Source organism: Balearica regulorum, chromosome 24 (assembly GCF_011004875.1).
Source record: "Balearica regulorum gibbericeps isolate bBalReg1 chromosome 24, bBalReg1.pri, whole genome shotgun sequence".
In the NCBI taxonomy this organism is placed as follows: Eukaryota; Metazoa; Chordata; class Aves; order Gruiformes; family Gruidae; genus Balearica; species Balearica regulorum.
This window is the reverse complement of record NC_046207.1, coordinates 4,112,566-4,139,630: the sequence shown is the minus strand read 5'-3', so window position 1 is coordinate 4,139,630 and position 27,065 is coordinate 4,112,566. Positions and strand designations below refer to the sequence as shown.

General features: G+C 58.0%; 2 protein-coding genes across 4 annotated transcripts; both read right to left on the bottom strand.

Moving 5' to 3' along the window:
* Nucleotides 1–165: 165 nt before the first annotated feature.
* Nucleotides 166–14,175, bottom strand: RAB5C (RAB5C, member RAS oncogene family). Of its 3 annotated transcripts, none has more exons than XM_075774949.1 (6): nucleotides 14,071–14,175; nucleotides 4,114–4,358; nucleotides 2,908–3,059; nucleotides 2,461–2,583; nucleotides 1,631–1,724; nucleotides 166–1,212 (listed from the first exon to the last, which is right to left on the bottom strand). In XM_075774949.1, the coding sequence occupies exons 2-6, from the start codon at nucleotides 4,277–4,279 to the stop codon at nucleotides 1,097–1,099; spliced, it is 651 nt and encodes a 216-aa protein (XP_075631064.1). In that variant the 5' UTR covers nucleotides 4,280–4,358; nucleotides 14,071–14,175; the 3' UTR covers nucleotides 166–1,096. The 3 variants fall into 3 exon arrangements, with proteins under 3 accessions (XP_075631064.1, XP_075631066.1, XP_075631065.1); XM_075774951.1 differs by lacking the exon at nucleotides 14,071–14,175 and adding an exon at nucleotides 12,193–12,313; XM_075774950.1 differs by lacking the exon at nucleotides 14,071–14,175 and adding an exon at nucleotides 10,705–10,798.
* A 577-nt stretch (nucleotides 14,176–14,752) lies between these two features.
* On the bottom strand, nucleotides 14,753–27,051 carry KCNH4 (potassium voltage-gated channel subfamily H member 4). Its single transcript, XM_075774934.1, has 16 exons — nucleotides 26,878–27,051; nucleotides 23,432–23,665; nucleotides 23,175–23,306; nucleotides 22,845–22,972; nucleotides 21,560–21,803; nucleotides 21,198–21,355; nucleotides 19,504–19,711; nucleotides 19,091–19,285; nucleotides 18,603–18,802; nucleotides 17,948–18,197; nucleotides 17,643–17,857; nucleotides 16,544–16,591; nucleotides 16,080–16,447; nucleotides 15,828–15,934; nucleotides 15,655–15,731; nucleotides 14,753–15,552 (listed from the first exon to the last, which is right to left on the bottom strand). The coding sequence occupies exons 1-16, from the start codon at nucleotides 26,951–26,953 to the stop codon at nucleotides 15,097–15,099; spliced, it is 3,096 nt and encodes a 1,031-aa protein (XP_075631049.1). The 5' UTR covers nucleotides 26,954–27,051; the 3' UTR covers nucleotides 14,753–15,096.
* Nucleotides 27,052–27,065: the final 14 nt, after the last annotated feature.

Here is a 27,065-nt window from a genome sequence, read left to right as displayed (position 1 = left end):
TTGAGCTGATTAAGAAACATGAACATTGTTGATTATGATAGGTTTATAAAAATTTTTTTTTTTAATCACACAAAACTGAAGTTTGTGATGAAGACTAGGTTGACAGTTCCTCTTAAATACCAGTATGCATAAGACATTGCATTAGGCACTAGGCAGCAGCCAACATCAGTTAGAGTCTGGCAACAGAAGCCATTTTAATACCTCCCTTCATACTGCGTGGAATTACAGGCTTTTGCAACACATATTGTTTCCACTGACAAATTATCTGAGGTTTCCCCCACCCCACCTCTGTACATCAGTAAACCATGTGTATTCACACTAGAGTAGGGTTAACAACATTAGTGGCATCACAACCATCAAAAAAAGGACAATTTTCTATACAAGATTTTTTGCAAAAGTTGCAACAGGATTAGTGCATTACGACAGAACCGGAGATAGAAAAAAAAGAGAGTTGGCATGCTAGAGTCCAACACAAATAAAGACAACAGGCAGCTAGTTGTATGTACTATATTGACAAGATACTGATTGGTTACATGAAGAAACATACAATACAAAATACAGAAGAAACCAGTTTTGCTTCCCTCTGCCCCACCCCAGAATACTCATAATTGATTTGGTCAATAAGAGGCTGAAAAGCCAGAGTTTGTCACTATAATGCTACAGTTTAGTGGTTGTTCTAGGCATACTGTACTGGTATTAGCCTTAGCTTTTACATACGGGTAATTTTAAACAAGGTTGTCTAGTCTCAATATCCCTTTGTTTCCAACAGTGAACTACAGTACTGTGGGACCTGGGTGCTGCTGGCCCTCACCCGTGGAAGGGAGGAGCTGGCTGGGCAGACACCAGGTCATGCATCCACCACCACCAGGAAGAGGGAAGAGCAGAAGTTCATATATTAAAAAAGTGACTTAAGACTTAGAATTGAATTAGTATTTGTACAGAAAGGTGCAGGTGGAAGAACTCCCTCCAGCCTATGATCAGAAAGGGATGGAGAAATCACAGCAGCCACCGGCAGCAGCCGCTCTACGGTAAGTGCGATTGTTAGCGTGGATTCCAGTCACGTCATTCGAGGGCTCCGTCAGGCGGGAATGGCTGCTCAATTGCTGCAGCACTGGCTCCTGCTAGGCTGACTGCTCTCCTGAAGGTCAACCACCCGATTCCTACCTGGGCCACCAGGAGCGTTCTGGGGTTCATTTTTTGGCAGTTTCTTGGCTAGAAAGAAAGACGACATTAGTAGGCTCCTCTACAGGGGCCAACCTCCTCCCCACTGCAGACCACAAGCCGGGCTCGGTGCTGCTCTGGCCCAAGCCCTCACCTCTTCAGGCGTTTGGGACTGGACACTGCTAGCAGTATGAGTACAGCAAAGAAACCCACTCCTAGCTCTGGCTGCCTTCAATCCTGCTTCTTCCTTACTCACCACCCCAGATAAAGGGAAAGAGGGAACAGGCTTTGCAAGGCAAAGGCTCTGCACACTCGGGGAGTGACTGGTCACTAAAGTTAACAAGCTGGTCCCCTCCTCCAGTAAGAGCCTCCAGACCACGGGAGCTCCTGTGTCAGCCAGGGCTTCCAACGGGCTGCGCTGCTGGCGATCAGAGCTACTCCGGCCATCCTTCTGCACACAAGCTGTTACCTATTGCCATGAAGATTTCATTCACATTCATCGCTGTCTTTGCCGACGTCTCCATGAACAGCAAGCTGTTGTCATCTGCATATGTTTGTGCATCCTACAAACAATCACATTAGAGTGGTAAAGGCATTGTGCCAAAGGGAGGCCCAAGCAGGCTTCACACGCTTCACTTGCTGGCAAACTTAACGCCAAGAAAACCCCGTCGCATCCCAGGCCAGACATTCCCCCCAGTCCCCTGACCCTGCTGGGACAGCTGGGAGACGCACACCGCTGACATGGCTGGTGTCCCAGCAGCCGAGCTGGGCTACAGCAGCACAGACTGGTGGTGAGCCACGTGAGCCAAGCATAAACAGCATGTCCCGAGCAGCACAACACCTTGTACTTTGGTTAGCTGGGAAACAGACACTGTAATGCACCACAAGCAATCCTGCACAGAGGTCTGAGATAAGACCTTCTCCTTGGAAGAGTAGAGAACAAGCTGAGAATGATTCTTCACACGTCTTTATCTACAAGACGCTGTTTCACACACTGCTGCAGACAGCCCCAGATGAGTAAGGCACCAGGAGAGACTGAGGACAGGAGCTTGTGCTCCATGGGCCTTATTCTCCATATTCATCATAATTGTTACCAAGAGCCACAAGCGCTGTGAAAGGGGTGCACGGGAAAGGCAGGCTACAGTTCCCTTGAGTGGCATCCTGGGGTCCTCAACAGCATAAATCTTGACTTCCACTCGCCCTCGAGGCATTTTGCGCACAGCCACCACCTCCCCCACTTAAGCAAAAAGCTGCTTTCCTGACTTGTTCAGGTAACAACCTATCTGCATTCCCACTCACCTGGAAGTCCACAGCTCTCTTGGTAGCAAGGTCTGCCTTGTTTCCCGCTAGTGCAATTACAATATTGGGGCTAGCCTGCCTCTGCAGCTCTTTCACCCAGTTCTTGGCTCGTACAAATGTGTCCTGGAAGCAAACAGGAGGCAGCAGTCAGGAAGGGCAGCTGCTTATTAATCCACAGTGAAGATATGATTAGAACAAGTCTTTCCTGTAAGAAGTGTTCTGCCTTTACAGCACTTTGTAGCAGGATTCTTTATCAGCTTAGACAGCCTTGGAAGGCTGAGGAAGAGGCCGTTAGCATTTCCAAGCAACTCCATACCTACAGGCAGGCATCTGCAGGGACTCTGAACCCAGACACTCTCCCAGGGAAGCGAGCAGCATCAGCTGCAAGCACAGACACCTCCTCCTCCCAGCAAACAAAAGCTCCCCAAAGCCCTATGCAGTACTCACTGTGTTAGTGATATCGTAGACAACAATGGCTGCCTGGGCCCCTCGATAATACATCGGTGCCAGGCTGTGATACCGCTCTTGTCCTGCTGTATCCCATATTTCAAACTTCACCGTTGTGTCATCCAGACAGACTGTCTGTGTTAGGAATGCAGCTGAAAGAGAAGGTGCACATTTGCCTTAGCTCCAGCTGGAGACACCCTGCAGCAAGAGCCAGGAGCAGTTCTGCTTTCGCGTGGGAGTGAGCAGAAGCCCCAGACGGAGCCCAGCGCAGTGCCGCTTGTAGTGGAAGTTGCAGCTCTGCTGTATCACCAAGCTCCTTGCACACGGGAACCCGAGAGCCACCACACAGCCAACAGGAAGGTGGCCCTGAAAGCCTGGGCAGCAGACGGGCACTGGAGCAGCAGCGCTGCCGGTCCCTTCCCAGCCTCCTCTCAGATCACACAGTACAGCTGCAGCATCGCTGGGATGAGTTTTGGAGAGCACAACGCTGCCAAAGCACTGAAGTCAGCCCAGTTACACTGCACACCCCAATTTAGTAACCGGTTATTTTCTTGTTCCAATGAGTATAATACCACGCATTACAACTAGGATAAAGGCAACCAGCCCTGGATACAGATGGATGCAGAACAGCAGAGTGCCCGCACAGACCTCGGCAGCAGAGCATTAAGCTATACTTACAGCTATACTTACTCCCTGCATGGTTAACTATAGGGACAAATCAAGCCTTTTCTCAGTACACACCTCCAAATATTACTGCCCAGAGACCTGGGCGCCAACCAACCTTTGATTGGTGACACCGTGCTAATGATTTCAAGCTAAAGAATTACTAGACCTGAAAGAGCTGTGGAAGTAGTTAACAGTATCAGGCTAGAAACAACCCCAAAATCCCAGGTCATGGTCTGAAAAGATAATTAAGGGCTATACACCAAGTTGAAAGCCTCCGTTCTAATTAGAAGCAGAAATTCAAGCACTGGAAGCAAAGACGCCTTAGAGGCGGAGCGCACGGTTGCCATAGCATTATTCTCTGCTGCACTGATCTTCACACCAACAAACAAGGTGTAAACCAAGAGTTAAAGCATTAGCTGCTTGACCCTATAGCAAAAACCCCAGACCAGACTGAAATAGCCATTAATACTTCTGATACTCCAAAACTGCATGAATGAGGCCAGCAGCTTCTAGCCATAGGCACTCAGAGTGGGCACTCACCTCCAATTGTGCTCTCCTGGTACTCGTGGAACTGCCCCTTCACGAAGCGCAGAACAAGGCTGGACTTCCCCACTGCCGACTCTCCCAAGAGAACAAGTTTAAACTGGCAGATTTTGTTTGCAGCGGCTGGTCCATTCGGTCGAGCAGCTCCACCTCGACCTGCCATTGCAGCTTAAGTGCAGGGGTGCCAAGAGTTAAGGATGCTGCAGGTTCTGCACTGGGATCCACCTGGAGGCAGGTTGCAACTGGAAGAGGAGGTCAGAGTTAGTGACAGGCTCATGGACCAGCCATACCAGTTCTATAAGGTGGGTTTGATCTGCAACCACCATCAGCACAGGCAGGTGGTGACTCCTTCCCACAGTGGAAAGTTATAACTGCATGTACCACAGCACTATCAGGCAGTTTCTGTCAGTCAGCAGCTCCTTCAGTAGGAGCTTAAGTCTTCTGAGCCTCCTTGGAGAAGGGATATTGGTAACAGCACCTCTCCTCCCCACCAGTGAGCCCTCCAATGCTTCCACTACGCATAGATGTCACACACACCTTGCTAGGGTGAGGCAAGTAAAGAACAGCCAGCACACCAACTGGTGTTATTAGAGCTTCGTCTGTTAAAACAACAATTAGTAGGTTCATGGAGGTAACTGAGGTTGACCTTTAGCTCCTTCCTCCTCTCCCAAGTTCACAAGGCAGCAGCTTCAGACTCAATGCAACACAGAGATGCTCAAGTGCCCCACGTAAGCCGTTACAGGAAGCAGTCCTGTATGTCAGTCCTTCAGATCACAAGGCATTTGGACAAAGGGAGTTTCTATATTCAGACTAGCAATTTAGAGGCACTCACACTGAGCCACGCTGTGTCTCAGAGTAGCCTTGAGGAAGGCCTTCCAATCACTACGCAAGCAGCCTGCCACAGGGAGGCAAGTCATTTGGAAGCAGCCACTCTCTGGGCACAGACCGTGTATTCGGAGACCGAAAGCAACTGCTCCCCATCCCTGCTGCAAACGGGTACTTACCACCAAACGAGAGCCTCGACAGCTCAATCCAAATGCAGAGGCAACATGTAATGCTTCCCACACCCCATTCCAGCTGCTTTATTGCTCTTATCCCACATCATTCCAGATCATCAGGCTACTGGCCACATTCTTTACGAGAAGACTGTTCAGATCCAGGTATGCTGAACAGCACTAACAGGTAGTATTACCCACGATCACAACGGCCATCCCATCTCCCCAGCACTCAATTCAACAGCAACCAGTCTCTAGAGTTGTGCAGAAGCACAAACCCATGGCAGGGGCAGCAAGACAAGCTGTTTTACATCCACAGATAACCACAAGTCTCAGTGCATTCCTAACCCATTTCTCCACTGCACACAGCAGAGAACAGGAGTACTTTCAAAGTGCACAGTTATACAGATTTAGGCATATATCCTGTTCTCATCACAACTCCCACTTCCTGTCAATGAGAAATGCTACAACTGATTGCATCTGCTCTGTATCGCCACTTTCCCTTCAACTCTCATAACCCAAACTTCTTGTTGACAGACAACTACAAAAAAATCCCCCAAAAGCCAATTTCTCCCTGTTCTGAGTGTACCCCCAATGAAACTCTGGGTGTGCTCAGAGTACATCCAGTATTCACCCAGAAAATACCAGATTCCCACAAAGGAAGCTTAAAGCAAGTTAAACTGGGTCTGAACTGGAGCAGTGTGTCCTGCGAACAAGGCTTAGTCCTGCCTCCAAAGAAGAGTTTCAAATACCTGCCTTCCAGAGCAAAGCCTGCTCAGTTGTGACTGCTGTGAGGCTGCTTTAATTATGTCAAGTTTCAATTCAATTCCATAGCTTGACAGGAAACCTACAGCCATTTCAGTCTGCAAGCTCATGCGGATGGCCAGCCCATTAGTGTCATCAGCCAGAGAACCTCTTCAGCTTTCAAAACACAACAACACTTGAGCACACTCTGACCTACAGAGACATCAACCTCAAATTGTTCTGATCAGGAAGCAAGTCAGAAACCTGTTGTTAAGCCAGTACCGTTCCCTGAAGCTTGCAGGTAGGAAAGAAACCATGAGGAGTAACTTTGCAGTGCAGCAAGATGTTTCAGTAGCCTGAGCTGTGAAGAAGCCATTGCTTCAAGTGGTCTGTTCAATCTCAGATTAAGTCAGTGAAGAAATTGCAATTCAGAGCTGGGACCTTGCAAAGGCTAGTAACACTGTCAGGACCCCCACCTCCTCTTCCGAGAAAGGACAAACGCTGTTTCGACAGGATAAGAAAGCTTGACAGGAAGCAAGTTAGCAACTTTTTTTGCTGGACAGTGAGGAAACAGCATCTTGGTTACTACCCAGTTTGAGAGGCGCATCAGCATCTCTACATCTCTATCAGCCTGACAAAGGTTCCACCTTTTAGAGTTTCTGCTCTAACCAGAGTCTGCAAGGGAACAGCTTTTGCTCGTTTAACCTTGTATTCATTTACCAGGGCAGTCTATCAGCAATACATAAGCTCTGTTACTGTTTCAGACTAACATTCTGCACATTAAATGCCACGTGAATCATGCCTCTACTGAGTTATGATCTCCTGAAAAATGATAGGGGTGATTCCCAGAGCAAAACAAGGAAATGAGCCTGTTGACATCCTCAAGTCTTAGTGTGACCTATATTTCACAGATCTATATTCATTTTGCCATCTGGTTGTGCTACGTGAACTCAAACAGAATTAAGCAAGCATGTCTGTGTGCCCAGCTCATCATGGAGAGCTACTGATCAGAGCAAGTAGTCAAGCAGCCAGAGCCTGTGACCACTTTTCATTATGGAGAACCTGATCATCATCTAAAGATGGTTTGAAGTTTGGCTGCGAGATTACATGACTTCACGTCCACCTGAGAAGCTGCCAGATCTTTAGGATGTTTGGGTGGAATTTACACTGTTCAGGTGACCCTAACTGCGGCCATCACACCAAGGGTCTCGGGCTAAGCACGTACACAAGATCAGAGCGACCAGCTCAGCATCTCTGCTGATGTTCACAAAACCACCAAATAATTGAAGCGAGCAACTACCAAAGCTGTAGACGCTCTCCAATGCCAGAGGATCACTTTGGCACTTTTTGCCAATGCCAACATCTTCGCGGATTTCTACATTCCTGTCAGAAACACAACTCCACTGATTGCAGAAGTAACAGGCAGCTAAACTGTACAGCCTGGATCTGTGCTAGATCAGCCCACACCGATCAGTGAATACTGGTTTGAGAAGCAGGGAGTGCTCCAAGCTGAATGAAGCCATTTCTGATGCTCAGGGAGGCTGTTCATCTCCTCTTCCAGCAGAGCAGATTGGGCACGCATCCCTCCCCACCAGAACACCGGCACTTGAGCCATGGGTCAGTCAGAGCAAAATGACTACAGCAATACTGTGCAAATGAAAGTGGCTGGAGTTGCACCTTGCTGTACTAATTCAAGAAGTCAAGACGATGAGAAGGAAAGGTATGATAGGGTACTCTTGCAATCAAGATTAACAAGTGTTAATTTTCCTACCAGCTTCTTGCAACTCGTGAAACTCAGCAGCTTGTGATGTCACAAGATCCATAAAGAGGTACACGCTGGTTTGTTTGCTTACCCTACCTGCCTCCTGCTTACTGAAGCGCATGGAGGAGCTCTGCATCACACAGGCAGAAAGTACCCATTTTTTTGTTGTAAGCTCTTGGAACAGTCTCTTGTTTGCTTTGAGATGAAAGCCAAGTTTCAATGCCTGATGCTTTCCAACCACCAAGAACTCTAGGTCTATCACTTCCACAGTTTATGCTCCTCTAAACTCCTCACCTGCTTCCTAGGATTTGCTGTAGGGCTTGTACACTTCCATGAATATTGAATTCAGGAATCGGACCACCCTAAACCAAGAAAGCACATGCCAGCACTGCTGCATTCCCAGCCTACCCAAGAGCAAGGCAGTTCCCCTAGCAGAGCTGCTAAGATGCTTGAGAATAGCACCAGAGCCCTTTTCAAACAAACCAGCCTAGTACGAGAACCCCAATCTCCACCAGGCAATTACTATCAGATCCCCACATTAACCCCTGCACGAGAATTGCTCTACAAGGCTCCCTACCACAGGGAAGCTGCTAGTTTAAGGTGTCAGAAGTTAGAGAATCTGATATTTTTGCCCTGGGTTCACCCAGTAGCAAGGACTACTCTGAAAGCTGACAATATTTAGAAACCCAATCCTGAAGAATCTAGTTACTCACAAGGACTGCTTCTGCTCTCAGCTATGCAAGAAACCATTTCACTGGAGATTCGTTGGCTTAGAATCAAAATACTCAAGACAAAAGCCCCAGTGAAGTATTTATCTTGTTAAATAGCTGACAGCATTACATGAATTTCTTGGCAAAGCAACCTCTGAAGTTACTGAGCGGTTTTGCTTCACCTAACACTGAATGGGCAGCTAGCCACCACTAGCAGGAAGCTTGTGCTGCCTTGCTCCCACCCAGAACTGGGAAGTCAGCTTTAGGACCCAGATTCACCAGCAACTTCCACGAGCAGGACCAGCAGCAAGCGTGGGACCCACCAGAACACCACACAGGCTCCGCTAGCCCAGATTAGCTTAGCATGAAGCACCAACCTGATTTTCCAACACATTCATATGATTAGAAAGTACAAACTTCAAAAGCCTCACTGCTGTAGGGTCCACCCTGCAGGGGAGGGAATAACAGATCCAGCTCTTACCGATGAGATGAACCGGGACACAGACTTGAAGAACAGACCTCAGCCCCATAAAGTCTCAGTTTTAATACTTCATCTTTCTACAGACAACATGCACTTCCCTCCGCAAACAAAGAACACAGTCTCTTGATCAGTAAGGCTATAATCCAGAGCTTCAGTAACAGCTCTAAATTGGGGAACTAGTCATTGCAATTGTCAGGAGCCGTGTCACAGCCTTAAAATGTAGGTCCATAGACCTAAATCAGCCTAAGCAGCAGTTTCAGAAGTATTCTTATGGCTGTTACACGATCATGAGTTAAAGTCACAACTTCTCTGTAGTCTCATGCCCAAGTCTCCCATAGACTTGGGCACACTCAGTTTAATTTAGAGGTTAATAGGATTTACATCGGCAAAAAGTCAAATTACTTTTTGTTGGTAGCTACAGTCCTGAACAAGTATAGTAGAATCTGTAATACCAGCTCCTTTTCATGCTTTTAATACACGCATCTGTTTCCTGACATCTGCAGAGCCGTGGCCTCCAAAGCAGCCCCAGCAGCCGGCTGTTTTTCAAAGCAGCTTTTCAAAAACAACTCTATCAGAGATTTCAAGGCCACTACCCTGCAGTTACCACTCAATCCAGCACAGATGCTATGTGCAGCTGAGCTAGCAGGACAGTACAACATGCAGCTACCCCCAGCTAGGCAACCCAGGGCCAAGCCGACAGAAGAGACTTTTCCATCACTCCATAAGCCTGGTCTTGTGAAGGACCATCGCCAAGGACAGTGAAATGGAGCCATCTTCCTTCAGTCATGTCTAAAGCTAGATTAACAAAGCCTGTAAGGCAAGACAAACCCAAGAAGACATCGTGATGAAGGCCATGTTTGTGTTACTTCAGGGCCTCGTGCACGAGGCCCCACTGACAGGCAGCTGCTCAGGGTGAGCGCAAGCGGCCAAACTGAAGATCTGCTCTGAACAGGCGAGTGCTGCACTTGGACAGGATCGTCTGAAGTTCAGATCAACTCAGAACATTGTCATATACAGAAAGCTGCTGCTCAGCTTGAGACTAAGTCTCATTCGCTAGATGTCATCTGCTTGAACTAGGCAAGTCAGCTCTAAAATTGTTAGTAAACTAGGAAGCCAGGAACACCCATGCATCCTGCAAAGCTGATCTGACTCTTTGGAAGATGAGGCAAAGATCACAGTCCACATGACTAAGTCAAGAAGTGCGGTACTTCAGTCAAAGGCAGTTACCAAGTTCCCTCAAGCCTTCTTCTAGCCAGTTTAACCCCACACACATCCCCTCAGAAGGGTTTCCTAGGCTTAAGTGGTTATCTGTTACCAGGAATTCTTGAAAACGCCTCAGGAGGTAGAGAGACATTGCACTTACTGACGCTACCTTGGAGCTACAGGTTTTTAATACTCACAGACAGTTGACTACGTATCAGCAACAACGGTTATTACCATGTTGGTCACACTGGCTGCACAAGGAAGTTTCATGCCTAATCCAGTGGGGGTTTTAATTCTGCAGAATAACATGACTAATTGCTTTTAAAACTGCAGTTAGTGTCCTATTAGATCACCATAGCTGAACAGAGAAACACACAGCAAGGGCAGGCTGAGGTGTAGTGCTTCTGCCTGCTCCTCGGGTGTCAGGAGAGCAACAGGGATAATGCTAGGGCTCACACTCTAGCCAGCGCTGCTTTGGTCAAGCTCTACTCAGCTAAGCTATAGAGACAATACACTTGCAAAGATTACTTTAAAAAGAGTGGAATGAGAAGTGGCACGAGAAGGCAGGAATCGCAGCATAAGACTTTTGTGGAAGAGTTTCACATCACCGCATTTTACACAAGCGTTTCACTATTTGTAGTGAGCAAAGCCTCCATATTCCCACGTTAACCCCCTCTTGGAGGTCTTACCTACTTTTAGTTATCCATGACACTGCAGGAACTTAGTCCTATTTCACAGAAGATGAAGCACAGCCAGGTTGAAGGAACAATTCATGAGTGCAGTCTGGACCAACTACAAATTGAACAAAAGCATCAAGTTTTTAATTCTCCAGGCAAGGTTCTTCTACCTCCTGTTCTTGATATTGCCCACTACTCAGCACACCTTCAAAAGGCTCAGCTTCATTCTGACCAGGAGTCCAGCAATGTGTGCCCTTAGAAGGCACCTACTAGTCTGAACAAGAAGGCAAGATCGTTAACAATGCAAAGCAGAAAATTGCCATCTTCACTGCAAAAAGAGTCAGTGACCTTCATAGTACCTTTTCCAGACTGCACAAAGATCTCTCGCCTCTAGCAGCTCCCTATTTGGAGCTCTACCAAATGAAAGCAAACACAAAACCCAGCCATTTTCTTATCTGTTTATGTAGAACTGCTCCAGCAGCTCATTCCTATGCTGCAGGGGAGGAAAGAGTTCCTTTTAGGATTCAGATGAAGCTTTATATTCTTCCTCTCCAATACTGTCACTTCCAGGAAGGTTCATTATTTCTGGCTAGCATTTGGAGTGTTTTCATAGTGTTACTTTGACAACTTAACAGAACTTGCATAAGAGGACTTCAAACTTCATACCCCAAGGGAAGAAAACAGCTGACACTGCCATTTCTACATTCTACCGCTTTTAAGTATGCTGACCGAAATACTTTGGGCTACACCCACTTCATTAGAAGCATTCCCATTTCATTTCCTGTGTCTGAGAGTACTTGGCATTCTTTCCCCCTCCCTTTCCAGGGAGATGCCATTACCACCTATCCGCTAAACACGCGGCAGTTTAAGAAGTTAGGATCAGGAGCTGATGAGTAGCAGGGACTAGAGCAATTCTAGACCTGGTCCCTCTTCAGATGCAGAGCAGCTTTGCTGTGATGGAGATAATTCCAGTTCTTATCACAACAATTAAGTTTGGCCAAGCACACAAAGTACGAATACATTACCAGTTTTGTTTCAGACACTGCCCAATCCATTATTGGTTTCACTAGTAAAGTGAAGGGACCTAAACCCAACCCTGTTCATCATAAAACTAAACAGATTTTTATTTCTACTATATTCATATCCACACATCAAGGTGGCCTTCCCCTTACTGCTCTCTAGTAACTCAGATCCTTCTTCAGGAGTCCCATTTCATCCTGCCTCTGTTGCTCCCTCACCTGAAGGGGTATCAGCACCTACTTAAACAGCCTCGAGGGACCTGCACCACCTGGCACTATCTTAAAACAAATGTCATCTAAATTAGCCTATAGTATCTTAGAGGGAAAGATTGCCTCTAGAGGTAGATTTTTTGCTATGAAAGTAGTAGACTGTTCGGGCGTACTGTTGAGACTCAAGAGAAGTCCGAGATAATTTCAGCACTGAGACCCAGTTACGAAGCATTGCTTTTCTTAACCTTACAGGTCTATACAGACTTGTGCTTTACCTGCTGTCCTCACTCCAAGAATGTGTTAAGACCAGCATTGTCCTGTAGCTGCCTACACACGCTATTCTGAATTATTCATCCTTTTCAGTCACAGTTCTTTCACCTTATTATCCAGTTAAGCTGAAAAAAAGGTAAAATTTTAGAGTCAAGGCAGTAGTCAATATTAATAGGATATTCCAAGAAAGTTCACTCAGACAACGTGGCACGTCAAGCCAATATGAATCACAAGTATCTTTCTTTTTTTGGTCTCGACCATGCTTCAGAGTCAGCTCAGGTGTCCTAACTTGGTGCAGAGCAGAATTGATGTCATGCTATAAGCAGGGCAGCTCAAATATGTGTTGACCCACCACACAAAAAGCTAAGAATAGTAGATGCAAGTTGTTCCACATAAGACTTAAAATAGTACCACAGCGCACTCTCTTCCCTCCGATTTCCTTACATGCTTGGAAACAGTCAAGGTCAGAACTCCGACAGCCACGTACAAAAGCAACAAGCTAAAGGTCAGCCGAGATCGGGTCAACACTGTGTTTAGTCTCACTGGCAAACCAGTTTACAGTGAGGAGTCACAGTTAGCAGAGAACAACTGCGACTGTCAGGGCCCCCCCCAGCTCCCACAAGTTCTAGCAGCACCTTGAGCATTACCAGGAATACAAGTTCGAGCGGCCTTCACAGGAGTTAGCGCTACAAGCCTGTTGCTCACGCTTACGGCTGCACTACAGCCTTCGCAGGATCACATACCAACTATGCTCTCAGCTTACACGCGGCAGTCTCTCCCGCTGCGCCGAACATCCGAGGATGGCCTCGCATCTGAGCGCATCTGGGTTTCCTTCCCGACAAACTACAAAACTTTCTTGCAGACTTTGTGTCTCATTCAAGAGCCAGCAGCACCATGTATTCTGCTTCACAAACACCCTTGGGTGGGGGGCACAGGGGCTGTGTTTGTCCCCAGCAGCAATCCAGAATAGTCTCCATTCCCCTAGAACCTATTTTCAGCAGATAAAGTCACATCCTTCATTTAGGTAGTTCTCTACTCAGGAACCTGGCCAGACTCTCAGGCTTCTAGAGTTTCTGTTCCCACCTCAGCAGCTGACTAGCTACCACAAAATACTGTATCACTTCTATCCGTACGGGTACCACACCTTCCCCAAATTCCATTTAACTTTCACAGTCATCACTACAAGAGAGACAAAGGAGTTGGGAAACAGCAGCCAGGCAGACCCAGCGTACCAACAGCAGGCACCTGGACTCGCTGCTGAGCGAGCCTTTCCTACTTGGGAAGAAAACCAGCAGGAAGGAGTGCCAAACCTGAGAACACACGACGCAGACACGACATTCCCCTCGAGTCTGAGGCCATCACCTTTGGCGTGTTGATCTTTCCGATGAGCACAGCTCCCTTCCCGGGTTACAGCTCCCTACGAGGCCAGCGCCGCACTCCACAAGGGCCGGGGCACCACGGCAGCGCCGCTCTCCCGCCTCGCCAGGACACCCAGCGGGACCGGCTCGCCCAGAACCCGCCGAGGGGAGGTTGAGCTCGGACAGCCTCGCAGGCCGGAGCCCCTCGCCCCGTTGGCGGCGGCGCCCGGTCGCCCCAGACCCCAGCTCACGCAACCGGGACGCGGCGGCCTCGCCCTGCCCGGCAGAGCGGCGCCCCCGACCTCCCGCTCCGCTTCCCACCGGCCGGGCTCCAGGGGAGCCGGGTCTGAGGCGCACGGGCCCGGCAGAGCCGAGCCCCCAGGCCAGGCACCGCCCGGGGCAAGGCTCGGCACCGAGCCACGCGGGGCACCGCCTGCCCACGGCCCCCGCGGGCCGCGCCACAGCCAGCCCCGCCGCCGCGACGGAGCGGAACGAGCGGGCCCCGCCAGCCCCGGCCCCACTCACCGCCCGGAGCGCCGCTCCCCCCGCCGCAGGTGAGTCTCACAGGCCCCGGCCCTCACTTCCGCCTTTACCCGTTCCACTTCCGGATCCGCCCACTCCTTCCGCTCCCAGCCCGCCGGCCACAGGCAGCGGCATTTGCCAATCAGCTGCGCCCCGCCCCGCAGGGGTTTCGTCCCCCTCTTGGGACGCACCGCCTCACGTGAGCCGGGCGGCGTGACGTCAGGGCGCGTCCGTCGCGGGGGGCGATGGGAGTTGTAGTCCGGGGGCGGGGGAAGAAGCCGGGAGTCCCCGGCCGGGGTCCGGGAACGGGGGTCCGGGCGCGGGGGCGGGGGGGGGGGGGGGCCGCGGGCAGAGCCTCACCCGGAGCCGGGGCTGGAAAAATAGAGCCTTTATTTCCCGTTGGGGCGGGGGGCACGGGGCTGGGCGGCGGGTACCGACGTGAACTGCAGCCGCCGCAGAGCCGACAGCCGCGGGACCGGGCAGGAGCAGCCGTGTGTGTGTGTGGGGGGGGGTGTCCGTGTGTCCCCACCACCCCCGGGCACCCCCCGGACACCCCCGCCGAGCCTCCCAAGCGGCGCCGCGCACACAATCCGCCGCCAGCCCTTCCCGGCCCCGCGGGTCCCCGGGGGGCAGCGCTGCCCAGCCCGGTCCCACGGCCCCGGGCACGGGGGGGTGTCCCGGGAGGGGCTGTCGGGCCTGGCCTGGTTGTACAAAAGACCCCGTGGGCGAAGAGTATAAAATGGTATCAAAATCCCTGCTGGTGTCGGGCCGGGGCGAGCGCTGCACCCTCGGGTGCTCCTGCGGGAGCGGGGCGGGGGGTGCGGCCGCCTCCGGGGGGGGGGGGGGGGGCTGGGGGGGCTGGCGGACCCGGTCCCGGTGCCCGGGGCTCGGCCGGAGCTGGCGTGTCCTGGCAGTGCGGAGGGCAGAGCGGGCGGGGGTCCCCCAGGGCGAGGGCCCCAACCCCCCCATCCCACCCACCCACACACCCCCCCACACCCCCCGCCTCCAGCCCGGTGCCCCGGTGCGGGGTCAGTGGGAGCTGCTGGAGCCGGAGCGGGGCTGCGGGTGGGCGCGGGGCCTCCCACCGGCCGAGCAGCCGGGGAAGGAGCGGGCGGAGCGGCGCGGCAGCGAGAGGGGCTGCGAGTCCGAGGGCTGGCGGGGGTCAGGGCTGGGGGTGTCCCCCCGCGGCAGGCACGGCCCCTCGGCTCCCACCCAGGGCTGCGTGGGGGGGCTGGCGGTGGCGTGGGCCGAGCGGCTGCGGACGGGGCAGCGGTTGGCCCGGGGGCTGGCGGAGGGGGAGCTGCGGGAGCTGGGGGGCGCGGGTGGGGGCGAGGGGGGCACCGGGGTGGAGGGCGGTGAGGGCTGGGGGGACAGGCGGTAGGGGCAGGCGGGGGGCTGCGGGGCGCCCAGGCGGCCCTGGAGCAGTTCCATCATGCGCTGCAGCTCCCGGCTGAGGTGGGAAACCTCCTGGTTGAGGTGGTTGATCTGGAAGGGGAGGGAGAGCCCGTGACCACCGGCGGACGCCCCCCCGGCTGAGCACCCCCGGTGCTTTCGGGGATGAACCTGTGGCCCCGGCCCGCACTGCACCTCCTGGTTGAGCCTCCTGATGTTCTGCGTTATCTCCTCTGCTTCCATCGCCAGGGCTGGGCCACCCGTGTCCGTCCCTACCACGGAAGACGTGGCTGGTGGCAGAGGGCTCCCCGAGCCCCCCAGCCCCGCGGCCTGCGCCCCCGGCTGTGCCCAGTGGCTGCCGGAGGTACCTGACGTGGGGGAGTCCCTCGCCGCGGTCTGCAGCGGGGAGTCCACGTTGAAGGAGAAGGTTTGTGGTTCTGACGTCCCCCCGTTGTCTTCAATCCCGTCCACAACTCTAGGGCAGGGAGGGGGTGAGGGCTGGCCGTCATCACCCCCTCACCCCTCTGCCACCATTCCTAGTGGCCTCCCAGGGTCCCACACAGCCCGGCAGGCACAAACCCGCAGCAGCGGGACAAGCCACCGGCGTTCCCCAGCCTTACCTGGGACTGAGGTCTGGGGGGCCGTAGGTGTGCAGGGAGGGGATGAGGAGCTTGGCCGGCCTCCTGCTCGCACCACCCTCCCGCTCCAGGAGCCGGGCGTCCCTCTGGCACTGCGGAGAGGGGCTGCGGCCCCGGTTGCAGCGGGCTGGGGAGCGGCAGTTGCGCCGCAGGGCTGAGATCTGGCACAGCTCATCACCCAGGAGGCTGCTCAGGGAGCCGCGGCGCGCAGGGCTGCTCAGCTGGGGCAGCAGCAGCTTGCGGCGGGTGATGGTGGCAGGCGAGTGCTGGAAGACCTCGTCGGGCTCCTCCTCATCCTCAAGGATGGAGGGAAGGGGCTTCTCCGGAGCAGCACCGCTCTCCGGACGAGGCTGTGAGCGGGCAGGAGGAGGAGGTCAGGGCTGGTCTCCACACAGGTGCCACCCCTGCCTCGTCCTCCCCCCGCCTGCCCCCGGCGCAGCACAAACCTGCCGTGCCTGCGACAGCCGCGGGGACCGGGAGTAGCGGCAGAGCCCCTGCGGGGAGAGCAGACGGTGCCAGCTCAGCGCACGCGGGACCCCCGCACAGCTCCACGGGGACCGGCCGCAGGCAGACGGTGCCAGACATGCGCCCACCCACTCCCTGCCTTGGCACGCAGCCCTCCTGGCCTCTCGGTGCCCCCCTGGACAACCAAACCTCCCCCAGCCCCATGCATCAGCCCTGTCCCTGTCAGCCCCAGCGCTGGCCTCGGCAGCCCCTCGCCAGCTCTCCTTCCTCTGCTGCTCTCATGACACTGATGAGCTGCCCGACCTCAGCCTGCCTGTCCTGAGCCGGAGCCAAGGCTGCGCCCAAATCCCAGCCCTGGCTCAGCCAGCAGAGCATCAGCTTTGCCGGGAGCGTGCCGCTGGCCAGGGGAGGGTGCACAGGGCTTCTGCAGGACCTGGCAAGCTCTGTTTGCGTCAATCCACCCTTGGTTTATTTACACCTCTCCTGGGCGATGGACGCATTGGGTTTTTGGTAGGGCTACCTGGGATCAAGAGGGTGACCGCCTCTGCAGGGCCTGGGGGCAGTGGGTACCCAGGGATGGGGGGGAGATGCTCTGGAGGAGCCCCCGGCCGCTCGGTGCCAGCGCAGAGCCAGCAGCAGAAACGGGGGAGGAAAAGCGCTGCAGAGCTATTTCTGCAGCAGAACATCCCCCCGGCTGCCGGAGTCGGCAGCGTGACTAAACCTGGCAGCCCCCGGCACTGCCTTCTGCGCACGGGGGGGGGCTGTGTCCCCGGCTGCCTGTCCCGTGGTGCCCCCCCTAGTCCCCTCCACCCCCACTTCCAAGCCTTCCATCCACCTCAGCTTCCTGCATTGCAAATGCTCTTGCTTCCAATTCCCCGGGTTGCGAGGAGCTGGGACGGGACGTACCTGCACGGCCAGGGTGGCACAGCCGCAGCCCCCCCGCCCCAGCCTTGGAGCCTGGGGACCGTGAGCAGGGAGCGGACAAACTCCCATTCCGTGGCCGTGCAGAGCCACAGCCCCGCTCCGGTCTCCGGGGCTGCGAGGACGGGAAGGGGCCTGTGGGGGAGGACACGCACCCACCTCCATCTCGCTGCCCTCCCGCAGGTTGAAGGTCAGGTCCTGGTGGATGTCCGCCGTGAACTTGCTGGCGTACTCGGGGTAGAGCTGCAGCACCTCGCAGAGCCCCCGCAGCCCGATGTACTGCAGGTCGCAGTAGGTCAGCGCCTTCACGTCCGCGTTGGTCTTGATCACTTGGTCCGTGCTGCACAGGTCGGCCCCGATCAAATCCCCTTTGCCTGCAGGAGGGGACCAGGGTGGGCTAGCAGTGTGAACCCCGGGCCCCTCGCCCGGCCAGGCAGCACAAGGGGCTGGAGAAGACCCCTCACCCAGGATGGCCAGGACCACGTTGTCCTTCAGCACTTCGAGAGAGCCCGAGCAGACGAAGTAGTTGGCCTGCAGCGCATCGCCCTGGCGCAGCAGGTACTCCCCCGGGGCACAGAACGACGTCTTGATGTGGAGCGAGAGGGAGCGCAGGCAGCCCCGGCTGGCCGTCTCGAAGACGGGCAGCTGCAGGATGTCCTTGTTGAGGTGCATGGCCACGTCCGCACGCAGCTCATCGGGGAAGTCGTGCAGCAGCTGGGGAGAGCGGGGCTGGGGTGCAGGGAGCAGCCTTCCCCGCAGCCTGCCAGCCCCAGGGGACAGATCCCCTGCCAGAGCAGAGCATCTCTCTGCTCAGCTGCCCCGGCTGCCTCAGCAGAGCCCAGCAGTCCCGTCTGGCAAACGCAGGACAGCTCTGGCCACGGTGATGGCCTGCCTCTGCTCCCCGTGCCCGTCCCGCTCCCCGTGCTGGCAGGAATCCGCCCCAGAGCTGGCACACAGCTCAGGTCCCTCCAGACACAGAGCACGGACATGTGCGCATCTGCACGCGCTCACACACACGCTTGCACTCTCAGAGCTGTCTCTGCCAGCCCCATCACCCCCACGCTGGGTGAAGGACGGGGGGATGGAGAGGGCTGGTCCAGCCCGGCCAACACCTCCTACCTCGTTAGCATCGATGCCGTTGTTCACCGACCAAGTGGTCTGGAAGTACTCCAGCATCCTCTGCTTGAGCTGCTGGGGCAAGCGGTGGACGCGGATGAAGTCCTTGAGGTCCTTCATACGGGTGTGGTAGAGTGAACGGCGGGAGTACATACGCTGGATGATGGCCGTGACGTTGCCGAAGACTACGGCGTGCATCAGCGCTGGGGGCCGGGAGGGCAGCGTCAGGCCCACCGAGGCGCCGGCTGGGTGGAGGGCTGCGGCATACGGGGGCCCAGGCAGGGTCTGGACTCTGCCCCCGCCAGCAACGTGGGGCTGAGGGGTGCAGCATGGGGGGCTTCTCTCCTAACCCCAGCCCCAGGGCTGTCCCGCAAAGCACACGTGCTCATCACCTCCCCCCAGTGCACTGTCCTGCCAAGGTACCTCCCGTTCCCACTGCTCTGGCAGCCGGAGATGAAGCCCCCCGAGCCCTGCCCCGTTCCCCGCCTCACCCCCGATGAGCATGGTGCAGATGGAGAAGATCTTCTCGGCGTCGGTGTTGGCGCAGACGTTGCCGAAGCCCACGCTGGTCAGGCTGCTGAGGGTGAAGTAGAGGGAGGCGATGTAGGCGCTGCGGATGGAGGGGCCCCCCACCGAGTTGTTGATGTAGGGAGCCTCCAGCCTCTTGCCCAGCTCGTGCAGCCAGCCTGCCAAGCACAGCCAGGGGTTAGCGCTCGCCGAGGGGCCCGGTGCCCGGCACAGCTCCCGTCCCTGTCCCGGCCTCGCTTTGTCCCACGGGACCGCTCTCTGCCCACTCCCTCCCGCCAGCAGCACGCGGCGGCACGCGGCGGCACGGGGGGGGGAACGGGCGTCCTGAGCATGCCCCCACCCCGCGCAGCCCCCGCAGACGGCCAGCCCCGCTCACCGATGTCCCAGGTCTGGGGGTCGTTGCTCTCCATCTCCTTGCGACCGATGACGTACCAGATGCATGCCATCCAGTGGGCCAGCAGCGCGAACATGGACATGAGCAGGGTGAGCACCATGGCGCTGTACTGCGAGTAGCGGTCCAGCTTCTGCAGCAGCCGCAGCAGCCGCAGCAGCCGCACCGTCTTCAGCAGGTGAACCAGCGAGGTCTGGGGAGCGGGGCAGGCGGGTGAACCCGGCGGAGCTGTGGGCAGGGGCAGGAAGGGACACCCCCACACACCTCCCCCCAGGGCAGGGACCCTCCGCCACTCTCCAGAGCTGCCAGGAGGGTCGTGGGCTCCAGGGATGGCTGGGAAGAGCTCGTCCCCAAGCAGCCTTCTGCCAGCGCCCAGCCCGTAGCCGGGGTCACATCTTGTTGGGGCACCGAAATACCCAGGGAAATTTGGGGTGCTGGAGAGGGGCAGGGAGGTGACTGGCAGGAGGGGGAGCAGGCAGCAGTGGCTTTGCTATCAGAGGCTGCGTTTGGTGAAGCTGTGCTGGCAGAAAGCTGATCTAAGCTATTTGCGAGGGAAAGTCTCAGCAAGGTGCTGTGCCTTGCCGGCAGAGATCCTGGACAAAGAGAGCCAGAGACGCCCTGGTTTAGGCAGGTGGGTTTGAGCATGCGGCGATGCCAAGCGCCCCAGGGCCTCCCACCTCGCACAAAGCTCCTGTCGCATCCTTCTGCCTCCTGCCAGCGCTGCACCTTGCAGGAGCCCAGGGCCGGGGGCTGGGCAGGGGCTCCGGGCAGGGGCTGTGCCAGAGCAGAGGCTGGGTCAGACCCCACCGAGGTGTTTCAGGACAGAGCCGCTCCCTGGGTAGCTCCATTCAGCTCCGCTCCCCGCTGCCCACAGGGTCTCTGCCAGGGCTGCCCATCCTGCCACCCCCAGCCCCGGCGGAGGCAGCAGCAGCGACGGTCCCTGTGGCCACAGCCCCGGGAACGCGCCCCTGTCTCGGCCGCGGTTGTTTTCCCGCCGGCAGCACCGCCGGGGCACAAGCGGAACCGGGTTTGGCTCAAGGGGATGGTTCCAGCTCCAAGTGCCCTCGTCCTCCCCACTTGCTGCTCTGCCTCCAGTAAGTGTAATTACAGCCTCTGCACTCGCCCCGGTCCTCCCCTCCCTGCCCCAATTAGCAGAGGACGGGAAGGGGCTGGTGCCAGCAGCGCACTCGCACAGTCCATCGCACCCGCGGCCCCTCGAGAACCCGGCGAGGCTCAGGGTGGGACCTGCCTCCGTCACCGGCGCGCGCCCTGTGTGCCTGCGCGTGTGGTCACCCCCCCGCCGGGGCGGGCGACGTGCAAGTGCCCTTTGCTGCGATGGGGGGGGTGTGTGTGTGTGTGTGCACACGCGGACGTGGAGTTGCTCCGCAGCCTGGGCAGAGCCCGGGCGTGCTGGGTGCTGGGTGCTGGGTGCTGGGTGCTGGGTGCTGGGTGCAGGGCGGGCGCCTGCCTGCAGCTCCTGGAGCGGTGCCTTGGCAGTTACTGTCGTTTGTGGCAGCCTCTGGTTAAATTAAGACGCGTGGGAGGCTTCCCACTATAGCTGCCATCGCTGCTTCCCCTCGCTGCCCGCGCCACTCCCAGACAGGCGTGTGAGGAGCGGATCCCCGCGAAAGGGGCCGCCTCCCCCCGTAGACCCTGCCCGCGGTGTGAGCGACACTCACCACGGTCACGTTGAAGACGTAGAGCAGATCGAAGGGCAGAGCAGCGATCAGATCCACGAAGAACCAGGTGGCCATGTAATGGATGCAGATGGAGCGGGGATCGTACACCACCTGGCCCGACTGGCTCACGTACGTTGTCCGGAAGTTCAGGATGATGTCTGCCGTGGGGAGAGCAGGACCACCCCTCACCGCCCCCGCCGTGGCCGGGGGGAGCTGGACCGGGGTCTGCGGCCATCCTGAGTCTCACTCCTGGGGTGCTTGGCTGCCGTGACCTCTCAGGTCCGCTCCTCTGGCCGCATCCCTGCCCTACCCACCCATGTCCCCCATCCCACGTGGATGCTCGGCCCCGGGCACCGACCTACCCAGGATGAAGAGCATCTCCACAGCAATGTCACTGACGATGGTGCTGCGGGCGGCCGAGAGGCTGTCCTCCGTACCCGTGAAGCAGACATTGTAGGGGACGGTGACGGCCACGTAGAAGGTGGCCAGCAGGATCAGCCAGTCCCAGAGGGCCTTGAAGATGCTGTAGTGGAGCAGGATGAAGCGGGACTTCTGCACCGAGGCCACTTTGTACTCGGGGATGGATGGCTTGTTCTCAAACACGTTCTGGGGGAGCAAACGGCAGGGTGGCACACGGACGGTGCAGAGGCCGTCCCGCATGAGGGGTGGAGGCCGTCGCAGCCCCTGCTCCTCCTGAGTCCCGCCAGCCTGGCTGACAGCCCCGATGCCAGGGTGATGGGCACACATTTCCAATGGGGCACATGGGCTGCGCTGAGGTCACCCTCAGAGATGGGCGCAGAATGCCTGATGACGGCACATACGTTAACGCTATGCTAATGCTATTAGCAGTAATCCACTGGCACTGCCAGCTGCTGCCCAGAACCAGCTCAGGTGCCAATTCACGTGCTGGGGCAGAGCCACCCTCTGCAGGGACAGAGGTGCCAATTCCGCTGCTGGGGGACAGCGAGAGCCCAGCTTGGGCAAGGGGAGAGCCAGGTCCACCCCCCCTGCAAACCCCCAGGTTCAAGACTGGCACACTGAAACCCTTGGCCTGCTTGCCAGCTCTCGGCCCCCCGGCCACTCTCGGCCGGTGACAGACCCCCGCCCTGGGGTGTCTGCAGGCAGTGTCCGTCGCTGCAGCGGTGCCCGAGGACCCTGCGCTGGGGCACCGCAGCCACGTGAACGGGCTGGCACAGAGACGATGCCAGTCCCCTGCCGCTGCTGGAAGCCCCGCTGCTCGCGCGTCTGCAGCTGCTGCAGCCTGGTAACGGCACTCCCCGGGGCCGGCACGGCCGTGCCGCGAGCGAGCGGCTGGGTTTTCCTGACAGCTAAAGTGTGAGGAGCGACACAGCCCTGTGAGAGCTGCCAGAAGATCTGCTCTCCTCACGGCGAGCTCTGCGCATCCGCTGGTCTCTCTCCTGCTGCCAATGAATCGCATTTGCAGCCCAGACCGTGGTGCGGCTGCTGGGGATGGAGGGCATTTCGGAGCCTGGGGAGGCCAGTGAGGCGCGTGTGTGGGAACAGCATCCCAGCGAGACCGGGCTCTGCTGCGGGGCTGGTCCTGGGAGAGCTGCAGCACCGCCAGCCTGCCCACAGCCCCAGCCCGGGAGGCACCGGGTGAAGCTGAGGGCTCCCCCAGGTCCTTACACGGTTGATTTTCATCTCGCCGCGGTCCCTCCGGGCAAACTGGCTGCTGAGCCGTTGCAGCACCGTCCGGCCCTGCCTCCGTGCCGCCCGCAGGTGCGAGCTCCCAGACTTCTTGCTCCTCTGCTTCTCTGCAGCGGACAAGACACGCTGGGTTAGTGGGAGAACTGTGGCACTGCGGGTGCAACAGAGCAGGGCTGCTTCAGCGACCCCTCCTTGCACGGGTGCACGAAGGCGGACAGGACCCAGCAAGGGACTGGGAGCCCCTTTGCCATGTGCCCACTGCACACACTGCTCCCCAAATCTCGTCCCCATCCCACAGCCACAGCTCACCGTCCTTCTTGTCACCCAGGTGGCTCCTGCCCCGGCTCTCTGTGATGTCCTTGAACGAGAAGAGGAAGAGCACCACCTCTCCCTTCTCGTTCTTGATGGGCATGATGTCCAGCAAGCACCAGAACGCAGCTCCTGTGGGAGGGAGAAGGGCGGTGAAGGCAATCCCCCGCTCCTTGGTGGCTTCACCATGGGGCCAGCATGAGGCCAAGAGCCAGCGGGAGTTGCGGGCAGGGCCCCCGGCCCCGTGCGCCACTCACCACCCTTCTTGTAGAAGCAGACCTCGGTCTGGTACTCCTGCCTGCCATCCAGCACCTTCTCGATGCGCTGCAGGACGGGCTCGCTGGTCTCGGCGCCGTAGAGGAAGCGGCAGCTGCAGTTCTTCTGCATGACCTCGGTGCGGGCGAAGCCGGTGAGGTCGCAGAAGCCGTCGGAGCAGTAGACAATAGGGAAGCCGCAGCGGACCTGCGCATTGGCCAGGATGAAGTTGCTGTCTGAAAGGAGATGCAGCCAACCCTGAGGGCTCGGGGCCACCCTGAGGGGCTGGAAGGGGAGCCCAGCCTTCCTGACCCTCTTTGGATCCCTCTGGGAAGAGGAGCCGGGTCTCTGTCCAGCTTCCAGCTGCCTCCAGCCACCCCCACAGCTTGCTCATCCTCTGCCCCGCTGCCGCCGAGGCCCCGTCCCAGGCAGGACCGCACAGTCCAAGTCCAGCCCAGCCCCACATGCTGGAAGGGGAAGGAGCCGAGATCCAGCTCCAGGCTCCCATCGCCAGAGATACGATCCCAAGCAAGGCGATTCACGCCTCCCCCTCGCCATCTGCCGCTCCCACCTCCCGCCGGGGCTCAAGGCAGCTTAGCAGGAGCAGCCGCAAACCCGGCCGGACGCTGCCAGCCCAGAGGCACTGGGCTGTGGTGCTGGGACCAACAGCCCCAGGCGTGGCACCGCGGCACCATGGTGGCACCCACTGAGAGGGTGGGAGAACAGCCACAGGCCCGGGGCGAGTCGAGGCACATGCCGAGCGGGCACAAGCCAGAGGTGAAGGGGAAACGCAGCATCCTCAATTTGTCACAGCACTGCGGAACCTTCCCAGCATCACCCCCGCTCCGGCGGGGAGATGGCACCAGGCAGAGGAAAGCCCCTGCCAGCCCCACGCCCTGCCCAGACACGGAGTGGCCACTTTCACCCCCCAGCCTCCCCAGCCGCAGGCCGGGCAGCGATTCCACCCGCAGGGCCGCAGCGGCTCCTGCTGCAGGCTCTGCACCAGCGGGACAGATGGCCTCGTGCTAAAAGGGTGCCAAGGAAGTGAGGTGCGCAGCCAGCATGGGCTGTGTTTGCATCCGGGGAGGGCAGACCGGGGTGTCCCCAGCCCTGAGAATCTCCAGTCCGTGGGGCCGCAGCCCAGCACCCCTGCACCCCCACGGCCCCAAAAAGCAGGTGAGACGTGGTCTGCTCCCTCTCACAGCAAAGGAGAGGAGCCGGCAGCAGCTGACAGCCCCTGTGCACCCACAGCAGAGCCGTGCCGGGGCAGCGCAGGCATGGCAAGGGCAGAGGAGGTTGCGGGAAGGAGGGGACGGCAGCCACAGGCAGCCCTGGTGCAATGGGGGTGTAGCGGGGCCACCACAGCACAGCTCAACCCAGGATTAGTTTGGAGAAGCAAAAATAGCTTGAAGCTGTGACTAAGGCCAGATTTTGGCTCTGGGGAGCCAGGATTACGGCGTTGTCCAGGATGTGTTATTAGAAAAGAAAAAAAAGGGCTTGCATTTGGGAGCAGCTCTGCTGAGAAGGGTGAAGCAGCTCTGGGGGGCTCGGCGGCCCCCTGCCACAGTGGCCAGCTTGCCTGGACTGGCACCCTCGGGCCCAGTGGGCAGCGTCTGCCTGGGAGAGGGAGGGTTAACTCGCACGGCGTATCACTGCAGCTAAAGCTCCTCTCCATGGCAGATAAAGCCGATAAGAGACACATCAAACCCGCAAAGCCGGACACTGTTTAAAAGTGCCTGGAAGGCGGGTTGGCACAGCTGCAGGCAGGATGCTGCCAGGGTGCTGTGGGGCAAATCCCTTCTCCCTGGGGCAAATTCCCAGGGCTTTGTGTTGGGTCATTTGAGGCATCTCCCACCAGGACCCTCCTCCTTGGAGAGCCAGAGCCAGCCCTGGGGAGCCCAGGGCCAGCAGAGCTGGGGACACCGATCCCTGCTGCCTCCAGGGACTTTGCTAATGCCACAGCAGAGCTGGGGGAACTCCCCTCAGCTCAGCAGAGGGGCAGGGGCATGTGGATCCTGGTGCCATGCTTGGCCTCTGCCCCAGCATAGGATCACTAGCATGAGGCACGTGCCCTGGCACCTCTGGGTGCAGCTCAGTCTGAGCTGGGAGGGCTCGGGGGGGCTGGCTGCCTCGTAACGCATCACAGTCTCAAAGGGAACATCCCAAACGAGAGCTCCTACGGGCAAACTACACCCTGTGTCAGCCAGGATGCTCCACATCACACCAGGCCAGGAGCCAGCCCGGCATCGCAGCCAACGCATGCCCCAGGGGTGCTCCTGGTGCCCCAACAGTGCCATGGGAGGTAGCTGCAGGCTCCCAGTACCATTTTCATGCTGGTCCCTCTCAGCAAGGTGAGAGACATCCAGCCCTGCACACAGCTGGCCCAGGAGGTCCCTACTCCAGGTGATTCTGGGGGGGCCTGGGGTCAGCCCCGAACACAGCCCGTCCCCAGGTGGCTGCATGGTGCCAGCAGGGCTGGGAGCTGGCACGTGGTGCCTCGGCACGGTCCCCTCCCCAACATGCCAGGGCTTTAATCCATTCTGGCCCCAGCACACAGACGTGGACACGGAGGGGAGCCCAGCTGCTGGGGACACGCCAGCACCTCCAGCCATGGGAAGTGGCCCTGAAAGGGGTGGCACTGGGACAGCACATGCCCTGCTCCCCACTGCTGCCTAAACACACCGCTACCGGTACCGTCCCAGGGATGGGGCCCCAAGCAAGCAGACATTTTGCTAACTGGGGGCTCGGAGTGGCCCTGTGCAGCACCGGGGCGTGCACAGGTGACAGGCACAGGCTGCACCCCACGGCTGCCCCCCGACTCCGGGGGGGCTCTTCAGGCCAGCACCCCCACTCCCGTGCACCGTGGGGGTCAGGCACAACCCACACGTCCCCCCCGGGACCAGCCACTGCTCTGGCCGTGGGACGGGGCAAAGCCGGGCCCTGGGGGGCTCCCGAGGGGGCCTGGGCGGGCTGAGCCCGGCCATGGCCCCTCCCCGGGGACCCCCCTGTTCCCCGGCCGGGGCTGGGCCCCTCCCGCCGCTCCCGGGCTCTGTCCCTGGTGCTGAGCGCGGCCGCGCCGGCACCGACCGCGGGCCCCGGCGGCGGGAGAGGGGAGCGGGCAGCGGGAGCGTATCCCTGCCGCACCCCGGGGGCTGTCCGGGACGCGGGGGGTCCCGGGACACCGAGCCCGGACACGGACACGAGGGATCCCGGGACACCGAGCCCGGACACGGACACGGAGGGTCCCGGAGCACTGCGCCCGGACACGGCTGGGGGTCGCCGGGACCGTGCAGAGCGCGTGGACGGTCGTGTCCCACCGAGCCCCGGCCCTCCCCGCCGCTTCCCGGGGGGCAGCGCCTCCCCCTGCCCGGGCGCCGCCGTGCCCAGCGCGGACCCTCCCCGCTCCCCGCCGGCCCGGCCCCAGCCCCGGCCCCGGCCCCGGCCCTACGTGTGCCATCGAAGCGGGTGGCGATGGTGTCCAGGAAGGTGTTCTGCGGCGCCAGCAGCCCCTTCATCACCGGCATGGTCCCGCCGGGCCGCCCGCCGCGGGGCTGCGGCCGCGGGGCTGGGCTCCGCCGCCGCCCCGGGCCCCTCCGCAGGTGCGGCCCCGGCGCCGCGGGCTGATCCCGGCTCGGC